This window comes from Tursiops truncatus, chromosome 10 (assembly GCF_011762595.2).
Source record: "Tursiops truncatus isolate mTurTru1 chromosome 10, mTurTru1.mat.Y, whole genome shotgun sequence".
NCBI classification, from domain to species: domain Eukaryota; kingdom Metazoa; phylum Chordata; class Mammalia; order Artiodactyla; family Delphinidae; genus Tursiops; species Tursiops truncatus.
In genome coordinates, this window is record NC_047043.1 from 37,543,632 (window position 1) to 37,564,341 (window position 20,710).

The 20,710-nt window shown below is 39.2% G+C and overlaps 1 protein-coding gene across 5 annotated transcripts in view; it reads right to left on the bottom strand.

Annotated features, from left to right (window-relative positions):
* The window catches only part of MAPK14 (mitogen-activated protein kinase 14), a 75,024-nt gene that overhangs the window by 29,387 nt on the left and 24,927 nt on the right, over positions 1-20,710 (bottom strand). For all 5 annotated transcript variants that reach the window (XR_012334494.1, XM_019949670.3, XM_019949667.3 and 2 more), the window contains 2 exons: positions 14,184-14,242; positions 500-611 (listed from right to left, as the gene is read on the bottom strand). Coding sequence is in view for 4 of the 5 variants with exons in the window: in XM_019949670.3 (XP_019805229.1) it covers positions 500-611; positions 14,184-14,242 (171 nt within the window). In the remaining variant the exon portion in view is untranslated. The remainder of the gene's footprint in view (positions 1-499; positions 612-14,183; positions 14,243-20,710) is intronic.

Here is a 20,710-nt window from a genome sequence, read left to right on the forward strand (position 1 = left end):
TCAACCTGTTTCCTGGTGGGTGCTCTGGAGCACAATAAGGACTCAAAGATGCTAAATATTAAAGGTGGTTTAATTTAAAAACTGCCCCTGCCACAAATAAATTAGCCTTCTTGAGGATGTTTTCAAAGTTTCAACATGACACTGACCAGATATTAGATTACATCAAGAAATTATTATTATTGTTTAGATGTAATAATGAAGAGTCTTTAACTCTCAGACATGCCAACAGAAGTATTGATGGGTGGAGTGATATGATGTCTAGACTTGCCTTAAAATAATCCAGGGTTTGGGGGAATACAAAAGAAACAAGATTAACCATATGTTGGTAATTGTGGTCGCTGAGTAAACACAGGGGTTCATTATACTATGATTGTACTTGTGATTTCTGTATTTGAAATTTTCCATAAGAAAAGTTTTGTTTTCCCTTAAGCCCTAAATAGAAGGGAGAGAGGGAGAGAGAGAATTCATTCCACAAAATTATTACTAATACTGTCTGTACCTTGAGACCTCGGAGAATCTGGTAGATAAGGAACTGAACGTGGTCATCCGTAAGCTTCTGACATTTCACAATGTTGTTCAGATCTGCCCCCATGAGATGGGTCACCAGGTACCTAGAAATTAATGGACAGTTACACAATAATCCAGAACCCTAAGAAAGCTCTGATCTTCATAAGACTGTTAGAAGTCCACTCAGTAAGTACCACAGTGACACCTAAAAGCTTAGTAGCTACTCACGCGCGGCTTGTTTGCAACATCACTATTCTAACTTTACTACCTGTCGTCTATTTTTCTGAAAATTTTTATACTAGTTCCTACTTGACACCTTTTCCTAGGTTCTCTAAAGAAAAGAAAAAAAACAAAAATGGAGATTAGAATGATATATGTGTTAGTATCATTTTTCTTAAAAATGATATTACTGCATGAGAAATACACAGTATAACTAAATGCATGGCCATATTTTTAAATCCGCCATTACATTTCTCACCTCATTATATATCCTGTAGGGTCTAAAATAGGAGTATCTTCAAATGAACTTATTTACAAAACAGAAGCAGACTCACAGACATAGAAAACAAATTTATGATTACCATAGGGGGGAGGGATAAATTAGGAGTTTTGGATTAGTGATTCAGAAATATATGTATATAAATAAACAGAATACTGCTGTACACCAGAAACTAACACAACATTGTAAATCAACTATACCTCAATTTAAAAATAAATAAATAAAATAGGAGTATCTTTAAATTTTCAAATTATTCCTCTCCTTTTTCAGGAATGACTGGTAAAAGGATATTGTTCACTGACAATATTCCTGCATTTACTTTAAAGGAAGGAGGAACACAATTTATCTGCAAGCAAGATGAGGCATTCTAGAACTTCTCCCCACAGGTGTGGTGCTGGATACGTATCCTGTCCTTACATCATAAGATTAGGGAATGATTACATTCAAGTCCAACAGGTTCACCACAGATATTCTAGACGCAATGCCTTACTCACTCATTACTGTATCACACTGCTACGGGAACATAACAACCACAATCAGTACTAAAGAAGTGGAGTTTTTAAAAATTCAGTTAGGTTTTATCTAGTATGAGAATGATTACCCATTCCTGAGGCTGAATAATAATGTATATCAGTTGAGCTATAAAAAAATGCTGATTTCATTTCATTTCAATTTTTATGTTTGATAAATTTGGAAGAAAAGAAACCAGGTCAGTAAATTTAAATATACTATTAACGTCTTACATGACTATATATGTGTATAACCTCTCTTTACACACACACACACACACACACACACCACCACATTTATTACTTTCTTTCCTCAAAGAAGAATTAAAATTTTTTTTTTTCTGTTTCCTAATTTCCCTGTTGGGCTGCTATGGTCAGTTCCCAATTTGATGAAGAGCAATAGGACTTAGCATAGATGTAACCTTAAGTTAGATTTTTTAGCCCTTCATATTTTTAAAACTTGCAAGTTTATATTGCCTTGAGGAAAGAGTATACTCTGTCACTTAAAGACTATATTGGATTTTTGGAAATATTTTCACAAAGGTTGCTCTGATTTAAGAGATGCTCCAAGCTCAACATAACATAATCAAAGGCATTCGTGCTTATTCTGTGCCAAGCACTATTTATTATGCCCGTGTCTCATACACTCTTCCCAACAAAGCTGTAAGGTAAGTTCCATTAGTATTCCCATTTCGCTGAGGAGGAAACACAAGACAGAACAAGTATATATAACCTGCTCAAGGTTAAAAGAGTGGTAATGTCAGGGGCTGAATCCAAAACTGTTTGATCTCAGAAAATATGATCTTAAATCACAGCCCATACTGCCTCCAAATTCTTCCAGTTGACAGAGAATTTAAGTCAAGAGAATGACTTCTTTTAAGTTTTATAAATGTTGCAATATTCCATCCTAATCACAGTCACTGTATTTTTTAAACCCCAAATTGATACAAAATCCGACAAATACGAGAATGTTGTGAATAACTGGTTAATATTGTGAAATCAGAACTTCCCCCAGAAAACCTGGGATAATGGTTGCCATATCCATAATACCAATTATGACAATTTGCAAGGCTCAGGTTGAGGAAGAGGGAATCCAATTTTTGTTTTATAAGACTGTTTTGCAAATAATTACATTTTATGACATTGAATAGTAAGAGAATTATTCTTTCAACTTTCAAAAATATTTTTAAGGAGAAAAGGTAAAAAAAGGAAACACTGTTCTGCATGATTCTACCTAGAAATCTACCTTAATTTGTCTTGAAATAAAACCTAAAAATCTTAACTCTCTAATGTCTGCGCTAGTTCACAAAGGTGTTAAGCAGTATTACCAAAGCAAACATAGTAATTTCAAGTCTGAGTATTGGGTTTAAATGGTTACCAATAACTTAAAAAACCCTATACAGACAGAAGACCACTAACTGCACAGCCTGAGAGAGCAAGCATGCTTTTAGTTAGAATATTCCACCACTGGGCTTCCCTGGTGGCACAGTGGTTAAGAATCCGCCTGCCAATGCAGGGGACATGGGTTTGAGCCCTGGTCCAGGAAGATCCCACATGCCGCGGAGCAACTAAGCCTGTGCGCCACAACTACTGAGCCTGCGCTCTACAGCCCGTGAGCCACAACTACTGAACCCACGTGCCACAACTACTGAAGCCTGCGCGCCTAGAGCCCGTGCTCCGCAACAAGAGAAGCCACTGCAATGAGAAGCCCATGCACTGCAACGAAGAGGAGCCCCCACTCGCCACAACTAGAGAAAGTCCGCACACCCCAACGAAGACCCAACTCAGCCAAAAAATAAATAAATAAAATAAATTTATTTTTTAAAAAAGAAAAAAGAATATTCTACCACTGTGTAATTCCCTTTAAGTCCCCTCCCCATCAGAGACCACATTCATTTTATCACTAAAATTTCCAGACACCGGGAGAGACTGTCAAGACATTATATAAGTACATAAGGTTAATCAGTCTATATAGTGATAACTATCAAACGTTGCTGCTAGGCTCCAATCAAATCAGCTGAACCACATTATTCATGGCAGATGTGTCTGGCAGGAACTAACCTAATCACTATATGTTGTTTCCACGAAGCCCAAAAGACCAATCCATGAAAACCAATTGTCAAATTCCAACTCATCACATATAGAAAGGTTTTTGAAATAAATTTTGCAACAGTGGACAAAAGCAAGTGTTGTGCAAAGTTCCTGAATGCTTATGGAAGACATAACAATTTCTAAAAGTAGTGAACAAGGAAGTGGGAGGAAAATGTCGATGGGCACATTTTAAATAAGCCAGTCCCAAAAGGAGCATTAATAGATGCCACATAGGGGCTTCCCTTGTGGCGCAGTTGTTAAGAATCTGCCTGCCAATGCAGGGTACACGGGTTCGAGCCCTGATCCAGGAAGATCCCACATGCCGTGGAGCAACTAAACCCGCATACCACAACTACTGAGGCTGAGCTCTAGAGCCCGTGAGCCACAACTACTGAAGCCCATGCACCTAAAGCCTGTGCTCTGCAACAAGAGAAGCCACTGAAATGAGAAGCCTGTGCACCGCAACGAAGAGTGGCCCCCGCTCACTGCAACTAGAGAAATCTGCACGGCAACGAGGACCCAATGCAGCCAAAAATAAATTTAATAAATTAAAAAAAAACAGATGCCACATAATTTCTATAGTATTAGTCTCTACAAAGCAATTACATTTAATTGCTTAATTAATTACATTTTAGTAAAGACATGCCTATTACTGTCAGTGTTCAGAACACCTCAAATAATTAAATCTGACCAACAGCTGGAAAGCTACCTAGTTCCCCCATCTTTAAAAAGGAATTAAATAAGTAGGGCTTTATTAGGTAGAGGGCTGAAAATATGATTTCACAGCCTGATGATACAAATCTTGTTTTCCACTTTTCTTGTGAGGATGGTTTCCTTTAAACTTAAAGAGCATAAACCATCATTTCTCAAAGTAAAATGTACTGTACCAGCAAAAAGGCAGAAGTCTACAATACGTGGTTTTCAGTACTCAAGACAGCACCCCATTTAGAGCTTCATTTATTAAGCGCTTCTTGGATAACACCCAATTGTCAAAGACTCCTACTCTACTGCCTTTTCTTTTTTTGAAGCATAATACAATCAGAAAGAACCTATGTAGAAAAAAATCTCTTCTATATCTATAGCTTGGCATCTCTACTACCGTCAGCCCTATTTGATAAAATAATTATCAAAAAGGGCAAAAAACATTTCCATATTAAAACAAAGTATTTAAAATAATCATAGGGATTGACAATTCGTAACCACATGCTTCTGAAATACACCCAATGATCCTTGGGACTCACTACAGCCTATTCTGAAAACAGCAGAGTGATTCTGTAAAAATGAAAAACAGACCATGTCACTCCTCTCAAAAGGCTTCCCATTTCACTTAAAGACAAAAATCCCTTCAGCAGCAGATAAAGCTGTACATAATCCAGCATCCTGTCCCCAATTCTCTCTCTCATTTCTTCATCTACTTCTCTCCCCTGCTCTCACTTAGCTCCACACTGGCCTTCTTACTGCAGCCACACAGGCCCCCTTGCTGCAATTCCAATACAGCATGCAGTCTTCTGCCTCAGGACTTTTGCACTGGCTGTTCCTTCTGCCTGGAATGCTCTTCCTCCAGATATCCACAAGTCTAATTCTTCTACTTCTTCAAATTTTTGCTCAAAATTCACCTTTTCAATGAGGCCTATCCTTACCACCCCATTTAAAATTGCATCTCTCCCCCAACCCTCACACTTCCCTGCTCTATCTTTTTCCTCCTGTCCATAGCATTACTGCTTGCTAACATGCTAATTTCCTCTTTTATATGCTCATTGTTTATTGCTATCTATCTGTACAATGTTCAAGGAGGACAGGCTTCTTTTTTGTCCTCTGTAGTATCTAAAGTACCTAAAAACATTGTGTAGCAGATATCAGGCACTCAATTACCACTGAATTTAATTGAATGACCCAGGACAACTCATATAGTATTACTAGTAAGACCAGGCAAGGGCATATCTTATTGGAATACTCATGCCAAAGATCTTATCTGGTAAGCAGACCAGACTGTTCCAATGTAAGGGGTAAAAGCACCATTCAGCAGCCAGGTAGGCAGCTTAGCCAGCTTATTTCACAACAAACTATTCTCCTCATTTGAAGTAAAGATTACTGAAAGGTGCCCTCTACATTACCTGCATCAAATAAACCAGATTCAATATTCTACCATATGGTCTATATTCCAAGATAAAAACAAAAAAGTTAGTCAAAAGAGAATGCACTGGGCATGCTATCAGACAACTAGATTGCCAACCAGTTATAAACAAGAAAGCACAAGGTTATTCATTCATTCAGTCACTCCATCAACAAATATTTATTGTTGAGCACTGGGAGTACAACAGTGGAAAAGAAAGATACAGAATTTAGATGAGAGGAAGGTATATACTCATAATAGAGCATAATTAGAGTTATAAAAGTGTACATCAAGGTGCTGGAGAACACACAGGGGAGGGCACCAATCCAGACTTAGGAAGCAGTTAATTACAGGAAAATTTCTTGAGAGAATCAAACTCAAAACTATACCTTGAAGCTTCTTTACCTTTTTACAACAGCTAATCTGAGAAAAAGGGGGCATCTTACTGATCACGTCAGACAAAAACTGAATGGTGTTTTCTTAAAGGATGTGTAATTTGTTTAGATTTCAAATGTGAGTCAGTGACGACACCTACATGCTTTACCAACTCTCCATCCTCATTTGAGCAGACCTCTCTGATATGGAAATAAATTGCAAATATAACTGTTAATACAGTTAACTCATTCATCTTTCTCCCAGACTGCTTCTCTTTCTGTATTACCAATCTTGAGCACTCAACTTATTTTCAAGGAAGAAGAAGATTTCTGTAAGTCCAAACAACTGGGCTGGGAATTTCTTTCAGTGATAGAGGAAAGCATTATTTCCAAGCACATAATGCCTCTTAGCTAAATTATGAAAACAGATCTCCTCCGCCACCAAAAAAAAAAAATTCATAATTTACCAAAACACAATTTTTATCCAAGTACAAAAGAAAAATCAACGGTTATCTACTCCTTTAACAGTCTCCATTCCACACAAATCTCCTTTTTTGTATACTTTATACATTTCCTTCATTTCTTTGACTATCTGGAATATATTTCGACCTCTACACCCAATCCTTATTTATCTGCTTCTTCAGATACAGTTATTACCTTCTTTAGAGGCTTTCCTCCACTAAGTTTCTCTCATATTCTGAGATCACTTAATACCCTGTATGTTGCTTTGACACTGCAAATTTGACTTGGTCCTTTAAGTCGTTTTAGGTAAGCATTTATGCTTCATCTCATTAATGAGACCACATGCAACTGAAGGCCTTTAGTTTTGACATCTTACATACAACCTATCACAGCATTTACCCAATGAGAAGGGTTAGCAAACTTTCAAATAATAGAGCTCTGGATCAAGAAAAATGTGACTAGAAATAGACTTAGAGCCAAAAAGACCTAAGATGTGTACAATTTTTTTTTTTTTTTGTGGTACACGGGTCTCTCACTGTTGTGGCCTCTCCTGCTGCGGAGCACAGGCTCTGGATGTGCAGGCTCAGCGGCCATGGCTCACGGGCCTAGCCACTCCGCGGCATGTGGGATCTTCCCGGACCGGGGCACGAGGCCGTGTCCCCTGCATCGGCAGGTGGACTCTCAACCACTGCGCCACCAGGGAAGCCCAATGTGTACAATATTATATGTGGTATTATACAATTCAGTTCATCACTCAACTTCTGAGAATTTCTAACTACTAAAGACTCAACAAGGGGGCTTCCCTGGTGGCGCAGTGGTTAAGAATCTGCCTGCCAATGCAGGGCACATGGGTTCGATCCCCGGTCCGGGAAGATCCCACGTGCTGTGGAGCAACTAAGCCCATGTGCCACAACTACTGAGTCTGCGCTCTAGAGCCTGAGAGCCACAACTACTGAGCCTGCGTGCCACAACTACTGAAGCCCGCGAGCCTAGAGCCCATGCTCTGCAACAAGAGAAGCCACCACAATGAGAAGCCCACACACCGCAATGAAGAGCAGCTCCTGCTCTCTGCAACTAGAGAAAAGAAAGCCCACACGCAGCAACGAAGACCCAACACAGCCAAATAAAGAAGACTCAACAAGGAAGAAAATAAACTCCCTGCTCTAACAGAGCTTACAAGCTACAGGGAGAAGACAGACAACAATAAATATATGATGATAAAATTTGCTAAGAAGAAAGTAGAGTAAGGAGTAGACCCTGACAGTGGGGGTAGTATTTCAGCTATGGTGGAGAGGGAAAAAAAAGCTTCTGATGAAATGACCTTTCGGTAGGGTCTTGAAGGAAATGAAGGAATCAGTCATGTGGATATGTGGGGAGAGTGTTCCAGGCCAACATTAGAAACCAGTACAAAGGTTCTACTGGGAATGTGGATGTCTGTATTCAAGGAAGAATAAAGAGGCCAGAGTGGCTGGAATGGAGAGAGTGAGTGGGAAAAGTATTGATGAGGTCAGAGAGTGAACAGTAATAAAAATCATGTAGGATCTTCCAGAACCTATCACACTGTATTTTGTTTGGTCATTTAAATTGTTCTTCTCTCCAATTAAAGAGTCTCAATCTATCATCAGGGACCATGTTTATATAATTTGTTATATTCCCCAGAGACTAGTACTATGCTTAACACAGGATGGGTATTTAAATATTTATGAATTAAATCAGGTTAAAATATAAATCTAGAAACTTCCTTTACCTATTTGGTACATTCAGCAGCTTTTACACTGATAAAAAAGGCTACACTTAGTGGCTGAACAATCATTTTTAGTTAGTGGATGGCTAAATAAGCTAGGTGATTATCTGCCCATTGGCTTTCACTAAAACAATGGCTGCTGACTGACCCTGTTGTAGGTCTTCTTCTAGATCACGGCAGAATCTAAAACCCCACTTCCACATCCCTCTTCAAGAACCAAGCAAAGATAAGGAACTTGGGTATAAGAAACCTGGAATGGGAAGTTATAAAATAAGGGGGAAAATGGCAATTCAGCTTTCCTGAAATTTGAGGAAGTTGTTTGCACTGAGTCCAAAAACTCTTCATTGTCTACTAAGCTTGATCAGAGAACCACTACAGTTAAGAAAAGGCAATGCTGTAGTAGCATGAAGTTGCAGCTTACTCTAGGGTTAGGTTCTAATACTGGCTATTTCAAGATTTTGGATTCCTATTGGTAACTAAATATTTGCAGCATGCATATGGCACATATATGCCACCTCCTGACAAATATTACCATCAAGAAGCAAAGAGACAGCCTACCCGGCTCTTTGGTGGGGTTGGTGGCGGACTCTGGGAGGGCTCACGCCAAGGAGTGCTTCCCACGACTTCTGCTGCCAGTGACCTTGTCCCCCCGGTGAGCTGCGGCCACCCCACGCCTCTGCAGGAAACCCTCCAACACTAGCAGGAGTATGGATTACGTCAAAGCAGTCAATGATGGAGCTGCCTAGTGGGTTCCTGCTTCACTAAGCTCTACATCTTGGTGTGTGTGTGAGGACCTGACTGTATCGTTAAGGATCTACTTTCCCGGGACTTCCCTGGTGGCACAGTGGTTTAAGAATCTGCCTGCTGGTGCAGGGGACATGGGTTTGATCCCTGGTCCAGGAGGATCCCACATGCCACATGCAGAGCAACTGGGGCCATTCACCACAACTACTGAGCCTGCGTTCTAGAGCCCACGAGCCACAACTACTGAGCCCTCATGCCACAACTACTGAAGCCCGCAGGCCTAGAGCTCAAGCTCTGAAACAAGAGAAGCCACCACAATGAGAAGCGCGCTCACCGCAATGAAGAGTAGCCCCCATTCGCCACAACTAGAGAAAGCCCTCGCGCAGCAATGAAGACCCAACACAGACAAAAATTTAACAAAATAAAAAAAAGAAGCAAACAGAAATGTCCAAATGATATCCAATCACTAAAAAGATCTAGATATATCTTATAAAATTTTGCCAACTGTACAACCACATCATATCGCAGTCAAGAACAACTTGGTACTGTGTTCTCATCTTTTAACTCCACATTTTCCAAACACCAGCTCTGTTATATTCAGTAACTGCACATTGTTCCTAATGATCAAAACTCACTACCTATTATTCCTTTCTCAAAAGTATAGTCTTACTAATGAATTATGTAGGATGCCTATTAACTAAGAAATTTAAAATTCAGTAAAAGCTTGCATTGTATGATAAATGGAAAGTGCTAACTGAAATATAAAGGCACAAATACACATAACACATGATTAAAAGCCAACTATAACTATGAAAAGTAATTAGAGATTTTGTTAATTAGCACAGAAAATTAATGTTCAAAATTACTGTTTGGGGCTTCCCTGGTGGTGCAGTGGTTAAGAACATGGGTTCGAGCCCTGGTCCGGGAAGATGCCACATGCCGCGGAGCAACTAAGCCTGTGCGCCACAACTGCTGAGCCTGCGCTCTAGAGCCTGCGTGCCACCACTACTGAGCCCATGTGCCACAACTACTGAAGCCCATGCACCTAGAGCCCGTGCTCTGTAACAAAAGAAGCCACCACAATGAGAAGCCTGTGCACTGCAATGAAGAGTAGCCCCTGCTCGCCACAACTAGAGAAAGCCTACACACAGCAACAGACCCAACACAAACAAAAATTTAAAAAAATAAATTAAAAGAAGCAAACAACCCCCCCAAAAAAGAATAAATAAATATTTTAAACAAAAACAGAAAACAAAATTACTGTTTGCTCTAAACCTGGCAGCCTGTAGAACCACTCTAGTCTTCAGTTTGTTTGATTTGGCCAGAACAGTGGGTCTTTGTCTGTTTATTTTGTTTTAATGTAAATTTGAATGCGTTTAGGAAGTGCAGGTATTCTGTATAGCACTGAGCCTAGTTTATGTTATTTGTATGGCCCTAAAGGTATTTAAATTTGCACAACCTGTAATTGTAGGTGAAGATGTTTGACCTCTTATGCAAATTCTGAAATGACTTTGGAAAACACTGAAATAACCATAGTCCTGGACAAGTACTAATTTTTTCTCAGTGATACATAAATCATAAAAAAGTAAACAATGAAACATTTTTCCAAAAGGTATCCTTAGGTTCATCATTCTATTTTCAGAGATTCTCTGGGATTGAAAACACTTCAGAAGTGAACCATCCCAATTTTCATCATTTTACACGGAAGTTAACTGGGACCCAGAGAGGAAAAGTGACTCGTCCAAGGTCTTACAGTCAACGGATAACTTGGTTACAAAAGTGTTGTTTTTGTTTTTTTAAATTTACTTATTTTATTTATTTATTATTTTTTGGCTGTGTTGGGTCTTCGTTGCTGCACGCGGGCTTTCTCTAGCTGTGGTGAGCTGGGGCTACTCTTCGTTGTGGTACGCGGGTGTCTCATTGCAGTGGCATCTCTTGTTGCGGAGCACAGGCTCTAGGCACGCAGGCTTCAGTAGTTGTGGCTTGTGGGCTCTAGAGCGCAGGCTCAGTAGTTGTGGCACATGGGCTTCGTTGCTCTGTGACATGTGGGGTCTTCCCGGACCAGGGCTCGAACCCGTGTCCCCTGCATTGGCAGGCAGATTCTTAACCACTGTGCCACCAGGGAAGCCCCTACAAAAGTGTTTTGAATTTATTTCCCCTAACAAGATTTTTATTTCATCAAGGGAAAGACTAGTGTTTCTGATTATCCTGAGCCTTGTTCTAACACTCTGCTCAGCAAGTATTCAACAAGTAGTACTGAGATTTGCTCCCAAACGGTGAACTAAGTTCTTATTTATAAACAATCAAAACCTAAATTACACAATGTTGTATGTCAGTTATATCTCAGTAAAGCTGGAAATAAATAAGCAAATAGAACCCAGCTACAGTTACACAGAAAGAATAGATTCCTGCTCAGTAGCCATGGTATCTGTTGAATGAATGAATGAAGAAATAAATGCAATTTCAGTTCAGTGGGTATGCTTGTAAGTCAGTGAGCCTTCAAATGGATAAAGGAGCCAACAGGCACCACAATGGATAAAACTTAACCTCCCAAAGACACTAGCCTTAAGTAAGGTCTTTGACATAGGAAAAACAGGCTCATAATCCAGTTCCATATGCCTGATTAAGGCAAAATACAGCATTAGCCTAGGTCAGCGAATTATCAATTCCTTTCTTAAAAAAAAAAAAAAATCAATCCTCGTCACACCTGAAATTTTGGGCTACAGCTCAATCCTGATTCAAATGTTTTCTAAAGTAATTCACAAACATATTACTTCAGCATTTTTTCCACATTTAGACAGAATATCAAAACCCATCATTCTTAGGGCAGTGAAAATACACTGTATGATATTATAATGATATGTCATTATATATTTGTCTAAATCCATAAACTTTTCAACACTAAGAGTGAATCCTATGATAAACTATGGACTTTGGGTAATTATGATGTGTCAATATAGGTCCATTCTTGGTGAAAAATATACCATTCTGGTGATAATGAGGGAAGCTATGCATGTACAGGGGCAGGAGGGTAAGCAGGAAACCTCTGCACCTTCCCCTCAATTTTGTTGTAAACCTAAAGCTACTTTAAAAAAAAAAAATCCTCAAAAAAGTAAAAATTAATGAATTAATGTTAAAGAAAAAAAAACATCATGGCAATATTCTCTTTTCCAAACATAGCCTACAGCAGAGCTCAGCAACTTGCAACACACATGCTTCTGCCTGGGGCATCCAGTAAGGAGGCTTTAGAAGCCTCCACATTCTAGAGACATGCAGGGCTCAGGAAGCACAGCTGTTCTTAGTTACTGCCTTTTTTTTCCCCTTTGCTTGAAGGAAGTTCAAAGTTTTTTCTTAAACTTTCATTAGCAGGATCAAGGTTAAAGTGGGTGGGAGTTCTTGCACTTAGACTAGATTCTCCTTCTTTCATCTTCGACTCACAGTCATATCATGTTCCAACTAAGTTCAAGTGGTGGGAGATTTTTTTGCTACCTTCCTCTTTCTCTTTCCATTTAATATTCCACATTTCTTTTTAATTTTTTTTTCCCCTTTCATTAGACAGAACACACAATCTCAAACATCTCCTCCACTCCCTCCCACTTGTTCTTTGGGAAATGAGCAAATGGTGCTTGCACTTGGCCTAGGATAAGGGTAGAAGAAACTGAGCCCAGGATAAGGGTGGGGTTAAGTTCAGCACTGGGGACAGTGGAGAGTAGAGGTTAAGGAAGAGAGGCCAAGATCTGCAATTTTATTTGGATTTTCACAATAGTCCTCCTGTCCACTTAGGAACGCCAAAATTTCACCAGGACAAAATGTATAACCCTAAATTTAAGGTGTTCCTTCTCTCTTATGGTATAGTATACTTGTGAATTGGGGATGGGAGGTTATGTTAATTCAGATATTGGGAAAGCTACAGTAGAGCACTCACACATACACAACACCTGCACAACATCCACAACACTTGCTGGAATCTATCTTGTACTCATACAGGTGCAACCTGGGCAGGTGAGGGCATTACTGCCCCATGGGGCAACACTTGACAATGGAGTCAGAAGCCAGTGGGTAAATGCTCCCATCTGAGGTGCATTCTACACAACTTTTGGAAAACTGAAGACCCTGGCAGTTTTCAGCCCAGTTGCACAAAATGGTGACTGACTTAATAACATATCCTCGTAGCAACTTTCTCTTCCTCTCTGTTTCCTTTTCCCTAGCCCTCAACTACTGGTTCCTGAGAATCTCAGGCCCTCTTTCTAGGGGGGGTTCCCCAGGCTAAAACAATAGAGATGGTCACAAAACTGGGAGAATCAGCTTTCTAAACACATGAGGCTCACCATTTGTCCCAGTACAGAAATTCAATACTTTAAAGATCAGCATGCATTTCCCACACACAAGCAGGATAAAAGAAATGGAAGAATCTATATGGAACCAGGACTCCACTACATTTCTTTCTTTTTTTTTTTTTTAAATAATTTTATTTATTTTTGGCTGCGCTGGGTCTTCGTTGCTGCATGGGCTTTCTCTAGTTGTGGCGAGCGGGGGCTACTCTTTATTGCGGTGCATGGGCTTCTCATTGCAGCGGCTTCTCTTGTTGCGGAGCATGGGCTCTAGGCAGACGGGCTTCAGTAGTTATGGCACACAGGCTCAGTAGTTGTGGCTCACGGGCTCTAGAGCGCAAGCTCAGTAGTTGTGGCACACGGGCTGAGCTGCTCCGTGGCATGTGGGATCTTCCCAGACCAGGGCTCGAACCCATATCCCCTGCATTGGCAGGCGGATTCTTAACCACTGTGCCACCAGGGAAGCCCACCACTACATTTCTTGATATAAACATGTCCCTTTGAAAGCTGGGACAGACAATTTGAGAATAAAAATCATGGTCAAAACTCCCTATACTCTTCTCCATGGAACTGTTGCCAGGACCCACCACTGTGTCTCCAAATAGGGCACAATGTGCCTGAGATGATGAAAATACGAACTTATACCCCCCAAAATATACATCTTCTGTATCCATTCCCCATTCCGCAGAAGAGCTGGATGACAGGAATAAAGAATCTAAGTCTGATAGTGCTAAGTGGTTCAGGATTAGAAATGGGCTGCTAATCTTTAACCTCTAGCGGAGGAAGGCAAACACAGAGGATTTACTCACACATCATTGAATTCCTCCAGAGACCTTGCAGGTGTGAAAACATCCAACAGACCAATCACCTATAAGAAAACATAAAAATCAAACAGTAAATAAATACTGAACTTATCCATCAGGTCTTAGTCATTTTTTTTTTTTTTTTGTGGTACGCGGGCCTCTCACTGCTGTGGCCTCTCCCGTTGCGGAGCACAGACTCCAGACGCGCAGACTCAGTGGCCATGGCTCACGGGCCCAGCCGCTCCGCGGCATGTGGGATCTCCCCGGACCGGGGCACGAACCCGCGTCCCCTGCATCGGCAGGCGGACTCTCAACCACTGCGCCACCAGGGAAGCCCAGGTCTTAGTCATTTTAATAGGAACTAATTCCAAATCCTGCTCTCAGTTCAATAACATTACATTATCATATACTTAATAACTCCAACTTATTTTTTACCCAAATTATGCTTTTGTTTTTTACTTGTTAAATGTCACTTTTCATAATAACTCATTTTACTACTAAAATCTTCATGTCTTTAGAATTTGGTCACATATAACCATTAGCTTATCAGGAAGCAAAAAGATTTAGGACTCTTGACCTTACACATGCACTGATAGTCTAATGATTAACAAACAGAAAAAAGTCATACTTCTACAGCTGTTGTTACAGTATCATTTTTCTTTTTAAAATATATTATTATTCAATAAAAATTACTATATAGTCTTCAAAACTGACATTTTTAAAGCCCCAATATATCTTCTCAGTATATTCTTGGTATTATTCTTATAATATTCTTAATATTAAGATTATTAATCACTATCAGGTATTTAGATCAGACTATAAAAATGAAAAAAAAAGCTATCTTTATACAAGGGTAAAGCAAAGAGCTACTTAATACTCAGTAATCCATGGTCTTTGAGCAGTTTTTCTGGTTATGACTTTACACTGATTAATTTAACATCCCCCCCTTCCCCAGTTCCTCCTAAAATCCAGACCACTCATTTCCACAAAGCTAGGCACTAAGAAGGCAAACAAGACATGTAATTCATGTGCAATATGTTCAGCAAGATTTAAGGGAAACTGGAAATGGAAAAAACAAAAGCTAAATGGGCTTCATGAAAACTGACCCATGACCGTGGACTCAGTAAAATATACCAACACTCAACATATTATCATGAAAAAGAGCACTTTTTTTTTGCAGTACATGGGCCTCTCACTGCTTGTGGCCTCCCCTGCCGCGGAGCACAGGCTCTGGACGCACAGGCTCAGCGGCCATGGCTCACGGGCCCAGCCGCTCCGTGGCATGTGGGATCCTCCCGGACCGGGGCACGAACCCACGTCCCCTGCATTGGCAGGCAGACTCTCAACCACTGCACCACCAGGAAAGCCCAAAAGAGCACTTTTAATTAGAATGTTACACCACTCATCCAAATATCAACTTTTGGCTTCCTTGGTGCCACAGTGGTTAAGAATCCACCTGCCAACACAGGGGACATGAGTTCGAGCCCTGGTCCAGGAAGATCCCACATGCCTTGGAGCAACTAAGCCCGTGCGCCACAACTACTGAGCCCGTGTGCCACAACTACTGAAGCCCACACGCCTAGAGCCTGTGCTCCACAACAAAGAGTAGCCCCCACTCGCTGCAACTAGAGAAAGCCTGCATGCAGCAACAAAGACCCAACTCAGCCATAAATAAATAAATAAATTTATAAGACAAAAAAAAAAAAAAACCCAAAAAACCCCCACACAAATATCAACTTCTAAAAGCAATTTCAGGGCTTCCCTGGTGGCGCAGTGGTTGAGAGTCCGCCTGCCGATGCAGAGGACACGGGTTCGTGCCCCGGTCTGGGAGGATCCCGCATGCCGCAGGGCGGCTGGGCCCGTGAGCCATGGCCGCTGAGCCTGAGCGTCCAGAGCCTGTCCTCCGCAACGGGAGAGGCCACAACAGTGAGAGGGAAACAAACTAAAAAAAGACCTTGGAATTCAAGAAGAATAGCTTTTCAAGTCTTTGCATCTTATTGCAAAGGAAAGGTACAGTTATCCATCATCTCCTTATCCAGGCAACCGTACACAAGAAAACGAAAATTACCTCTAATTGTACTACTGGTTATAACTATCATTAACATTTTGAGATACTTTCTTTGATTTTTCTGATGTACATAAATTAAATCAGGGTTATACTATGCATACAGTTTTATATCCTGCCTTGTCACTTAACAAATAATGACTCTTCTCATGTCCTCAAATGTTTTTCAATAATATGTTCTACCATTTGTATACACCATAATAAAACCAAGTTCCTATCTTTGGACATTTAAGGAACACTGCAAGTATATGTGCATATGCGTGCATGCGTGCATATATACATCTTGTATTTTCTTCCAGAGAATAAATTTCAAGAAATAGAATTACAAGATCAAAGGACATCAATATGCTTAAGGATCTTAATATTGTCAAACTGTCCTCCATAAAGATGAGGCCAACTTACATCCCCACCAATAGTGTTATCTATGACCTTATAATAGCTCTGAATAGTGCTTTAAATTAAGTCAAATCATTTTCTTTTTCCTTTCCCATCTAAATCATAATTGTTCTCCTTGAGTTTGATACAGTCCTGGCTTAAGACCTCTGGTCTTTTTAAAAATTAATTAATTAATTAATTTTTGGCTGCATTGGGTCCTCACTGCTGTGCAGACTTTCTCTAGTTGCAGTGAGTGGGGGCTACTCTTTGTTGTGGTGCGCGGGCTTCTCATTGCAGTGACTTCTCTTGTTGCGAAGCATGGGCTCTAGGCACACGGGCTTCAGTAGTTGTGGCACGTGGGCTCAGCAGTTGTGGCGCACGGGCTTAGTTGCTCCGTGGCATGTGGGATCTTCCTGGACCAGGGCTCGAACCAGTGTCCCCTGCATTGGCAGGCGGATTCTTAACCACTGCGCCACCAGGGAAGTCCCAACCTCTGGTCTTTTGATTACTACCCCCTATACCCTCTTGTACTTCTGATAGCTGAGAGCTAGAAGCCAATTTTATTCACCTGCTCCAATATTTTCTAATCACTGATTCTTGTTATTTGAGATGCCCCATCTTCTCAACAAGAAAACTTAAAAACAATTTACATTGTTTTACATTATTTGAATTGTGGCTTTGAAAATATCCTCAGATCAAAATAAAATTAAACTACTAGAGATCCAATTTACACAGGATTATTCATGCAAGGGTTATCTCAAACACACTAAAGTGAAACAAGTCCAAGCATTTTAAATAAAAACTCCCATTTCAATCTGAAAACACAATAGGTATTTAGAATCAAACAGCTGTAAATTTGAACCCCCAATCAATCTGTGACTTCTTAGACCCAGGAGCTTCTTTCTTTTACATTCCAATAACCCCAAAACATGGGATGTTGCCGGGCACACAGCAGTTCAATTAATATTTGTTACATAAATAAAAGTATCTTCTCTGAGCCTCATTTTCCTCAGATGAAAGACACGTGTATATCATTGCTTATTTTCATAGTATTTTGGGGAAGATTATGTAGACTGACCTGCTGTGGATTACCAAAATAAATCGTGACCAGAAACTTCAGAGTTTTATAATGAATTGTAAAATACAAATCACAGAAACAAACTATTTGAAGCAGCTACTTCCAGTAACAAAACATGACATATAAAGCTAAATTCAATTATTCAAATGATTAAAAAGTATGGCTGCAAGAAGCACAATGACTAATTTGGAAAAAAATAATAGAACAAAGCATATTAGCAAATACTCTATCAAGTTTTAATTTCCTTAAAAGGGACACATTTTATGACATTAAAGCCACTCATGTTACATCAAAGTATTTTTAATTTTTTGTGGGCTTTTACAAATATCCCTTCTCTATTAATCCTATTTATGGAGTATTAATCATAAGGAAAATACTGTAAAACAAAAGTTTCCCAGCATTAAAATAGATTTGGGGAACATTCCATAATCGATTCATTTCTCATTTCTTAAATGGAAATTTATTTTTAATTTGTCATATTTTAGCCTATTTCCTTACTCCTTCTGCCATTATGATTTCAGACGCTTTAGAAAGTAACCCAGGAATTAAATATTTAGAAAAGGCGGTTATAGTATAAATAATCAGCAAATATCTCTGATGACTGTCCTACAATGACAAACAGAAGTAATATATCTTTATTAAATTGGTACACACTCACAAAACACTTTAAGTCAGTAACCAGTCAAAGACAATATTTAATGTATTTAACACAAGCACACCAAAACAACCACTTGTTCTATCATGGTAAGATTAACTCTAAGGCTCCCAAATAAAATTTATGAAAGGAGTCCCTTAATCATTAAAAGTTTTTTTTAATGTATAGCTCTCCAGGCCCTTAACTGTACAGTACCTACTCAGACAGCAAAAGGATGCAGCTAGCCAGTTGCTTCCTTTTAATCTTTCCTTAGACCAGGTGTCAATGAGATCAAGGTCAAAAATTCAGTCAGGAATGGGCCAGGTAAATTTGTTCAGAGAGTAACATCCCCTAGCTCCTATAACCCATATGAAAATTACATATCTGTCATTCATTATCACTAATAAAATAAAGAAAATGAACTACGGATTGTAAGTCAGAGGCATTTTTGTGTAAAAGATCACATATGCATTCTGGCACCTAAAAATTCTATTTGCTACCAATCCTTACTTAAGTTTTTCACGAGTTTTAAGTTGCTGCTGCTGCTGTCTTTGGAGTCAAGGCAGCTAGCTAAAAGTTAGACAGTGGCCCAAAACAGTCATTAAAGAGAAAGAAAGAAAGAGAGGAAGAGAAGATAAAGGAGAGGGATTCCTCTTAAAATCCTCGATTAAACTTACTTGGAAGTCTTGGTTCTTCACCTGGTAAAAATACTTTTACACTGTACATACCTAAAAAGCGTTTGTAGAATAGACTGAAATTCCGGAATTTTTCTACATTTAGTCAAAGTCTTTTGGCCCCTTCCCAGTCCCTCTTCAAACATTTGCCAACAGAATGGAGAACTATGAACATTCAGCCATCTGCCTCCTTTTGTTCAAACAACAAATCACCATCTAAATACAGGTGACCCTCTACATGGATACAGTGAAAACCTAAACATTTTAATATAAAAAAGACTGCTATTAAGCAAACTGCTTATAAAACAATTTAGATAAATTAAAATCCTGTTTTCCTAATACGGTCAGTCCTCTTTAAAGTCGCATAGCCTTTCCTAAATTAAAACAATTGTATCCCATCACTGTGGCCTCTTCACGTCTACAAATACAGAATGGCTCAAATGCAACCAGCCCAATATCATGTAAGACATATTTCAAAGTATCTCATTACGGAAAATTAAAATATAGCATACTAAATAAGGTTGTTGCAATGATCACTAGAAAAGCCAAGGCATGGATTCAGATAACCCAAAATAATTTTTGCCCTAAACACTGGCTTAAATTGACTATGAAATAAAGCAGAACAATAAATTACAGTGCTGGTAATCTTCTACAGTAGCTGTTCTTAAATTAGCACAGACAACATCAGTGGGATCCTGGGGCCTCCTGGAGGTGCTTTGGGGTTCCATAAATGTTTGGCTTGCATTCCATTTTCAAAGTATTCTTAAAAAGCTATGACAGTATCTTTGTCACATTTATTAACGTGTAATGAAAAACAGCATACACACTCAACTGTGTTAAAAGCCAAATGTAAACCCATCAGTTAAGTTGCCAGACCACCTTGATTTTATGCAGACTTCGGAATAAAGATTCTCCTGTCAGCTTTCTCCACATATCTCAACTTCTTATAAACATGTCACTGATTAGGAAGGCTGCAGCTCTGCACTGAACTTTTTAAAAACTCAAGTTTGCACATGGATGCTCATATAAAAATTATACCTAGGAATGGAGATAATCTGTGGAAAACAGGACGTTCTCAATAGTATGCAATTAAAACATGAAAATAAATAAGCTGCAGCTGTGATTACAACAGCTTAAATTCCAAATTTAAGTCACAATGTTCTCAATTTAGAAGAAATTTGTACTTTGTGAAACAAATGTATTTTAATACATTTTTTTCTCACTATGCAGAAAAAAAAGTTCAATTACTGAAACAGAAAAATATCTGAATAGCCAAGTAATAAACTGAAAAATTGAATTTTTTTTCTACACAGTAACCACCAATAGGGTCAAATAGTTCTAAAATCTCTATGGCCATTGTTTCTACAATGCTACAAATTTTACAGTTCCTTTCATACAGCAATCTAACTTGATTTTGAAACTCAGGAAAATAAGTGTGCTCAGTCAATTGTTTTTTCACTTTCAGTTAATATTCTAACTGCATCCATTTATTTATGCTATTAGGATTTTTAAGCACTCCTTTGCAGGACAGCATTGCTCTCAAATGTCCAAACTTATAGACAAGAAAATGTTATATTTAACTTAAACAATGTCTTTGTCACATTTGTTAAAATCCCTGAATCTAGAAAAGCTGTCTTTTAAAAATTAAAAGAAAAAATTATAATATTAAATTATTCAGAAAATAATACCCATCTCTGATAGGACATT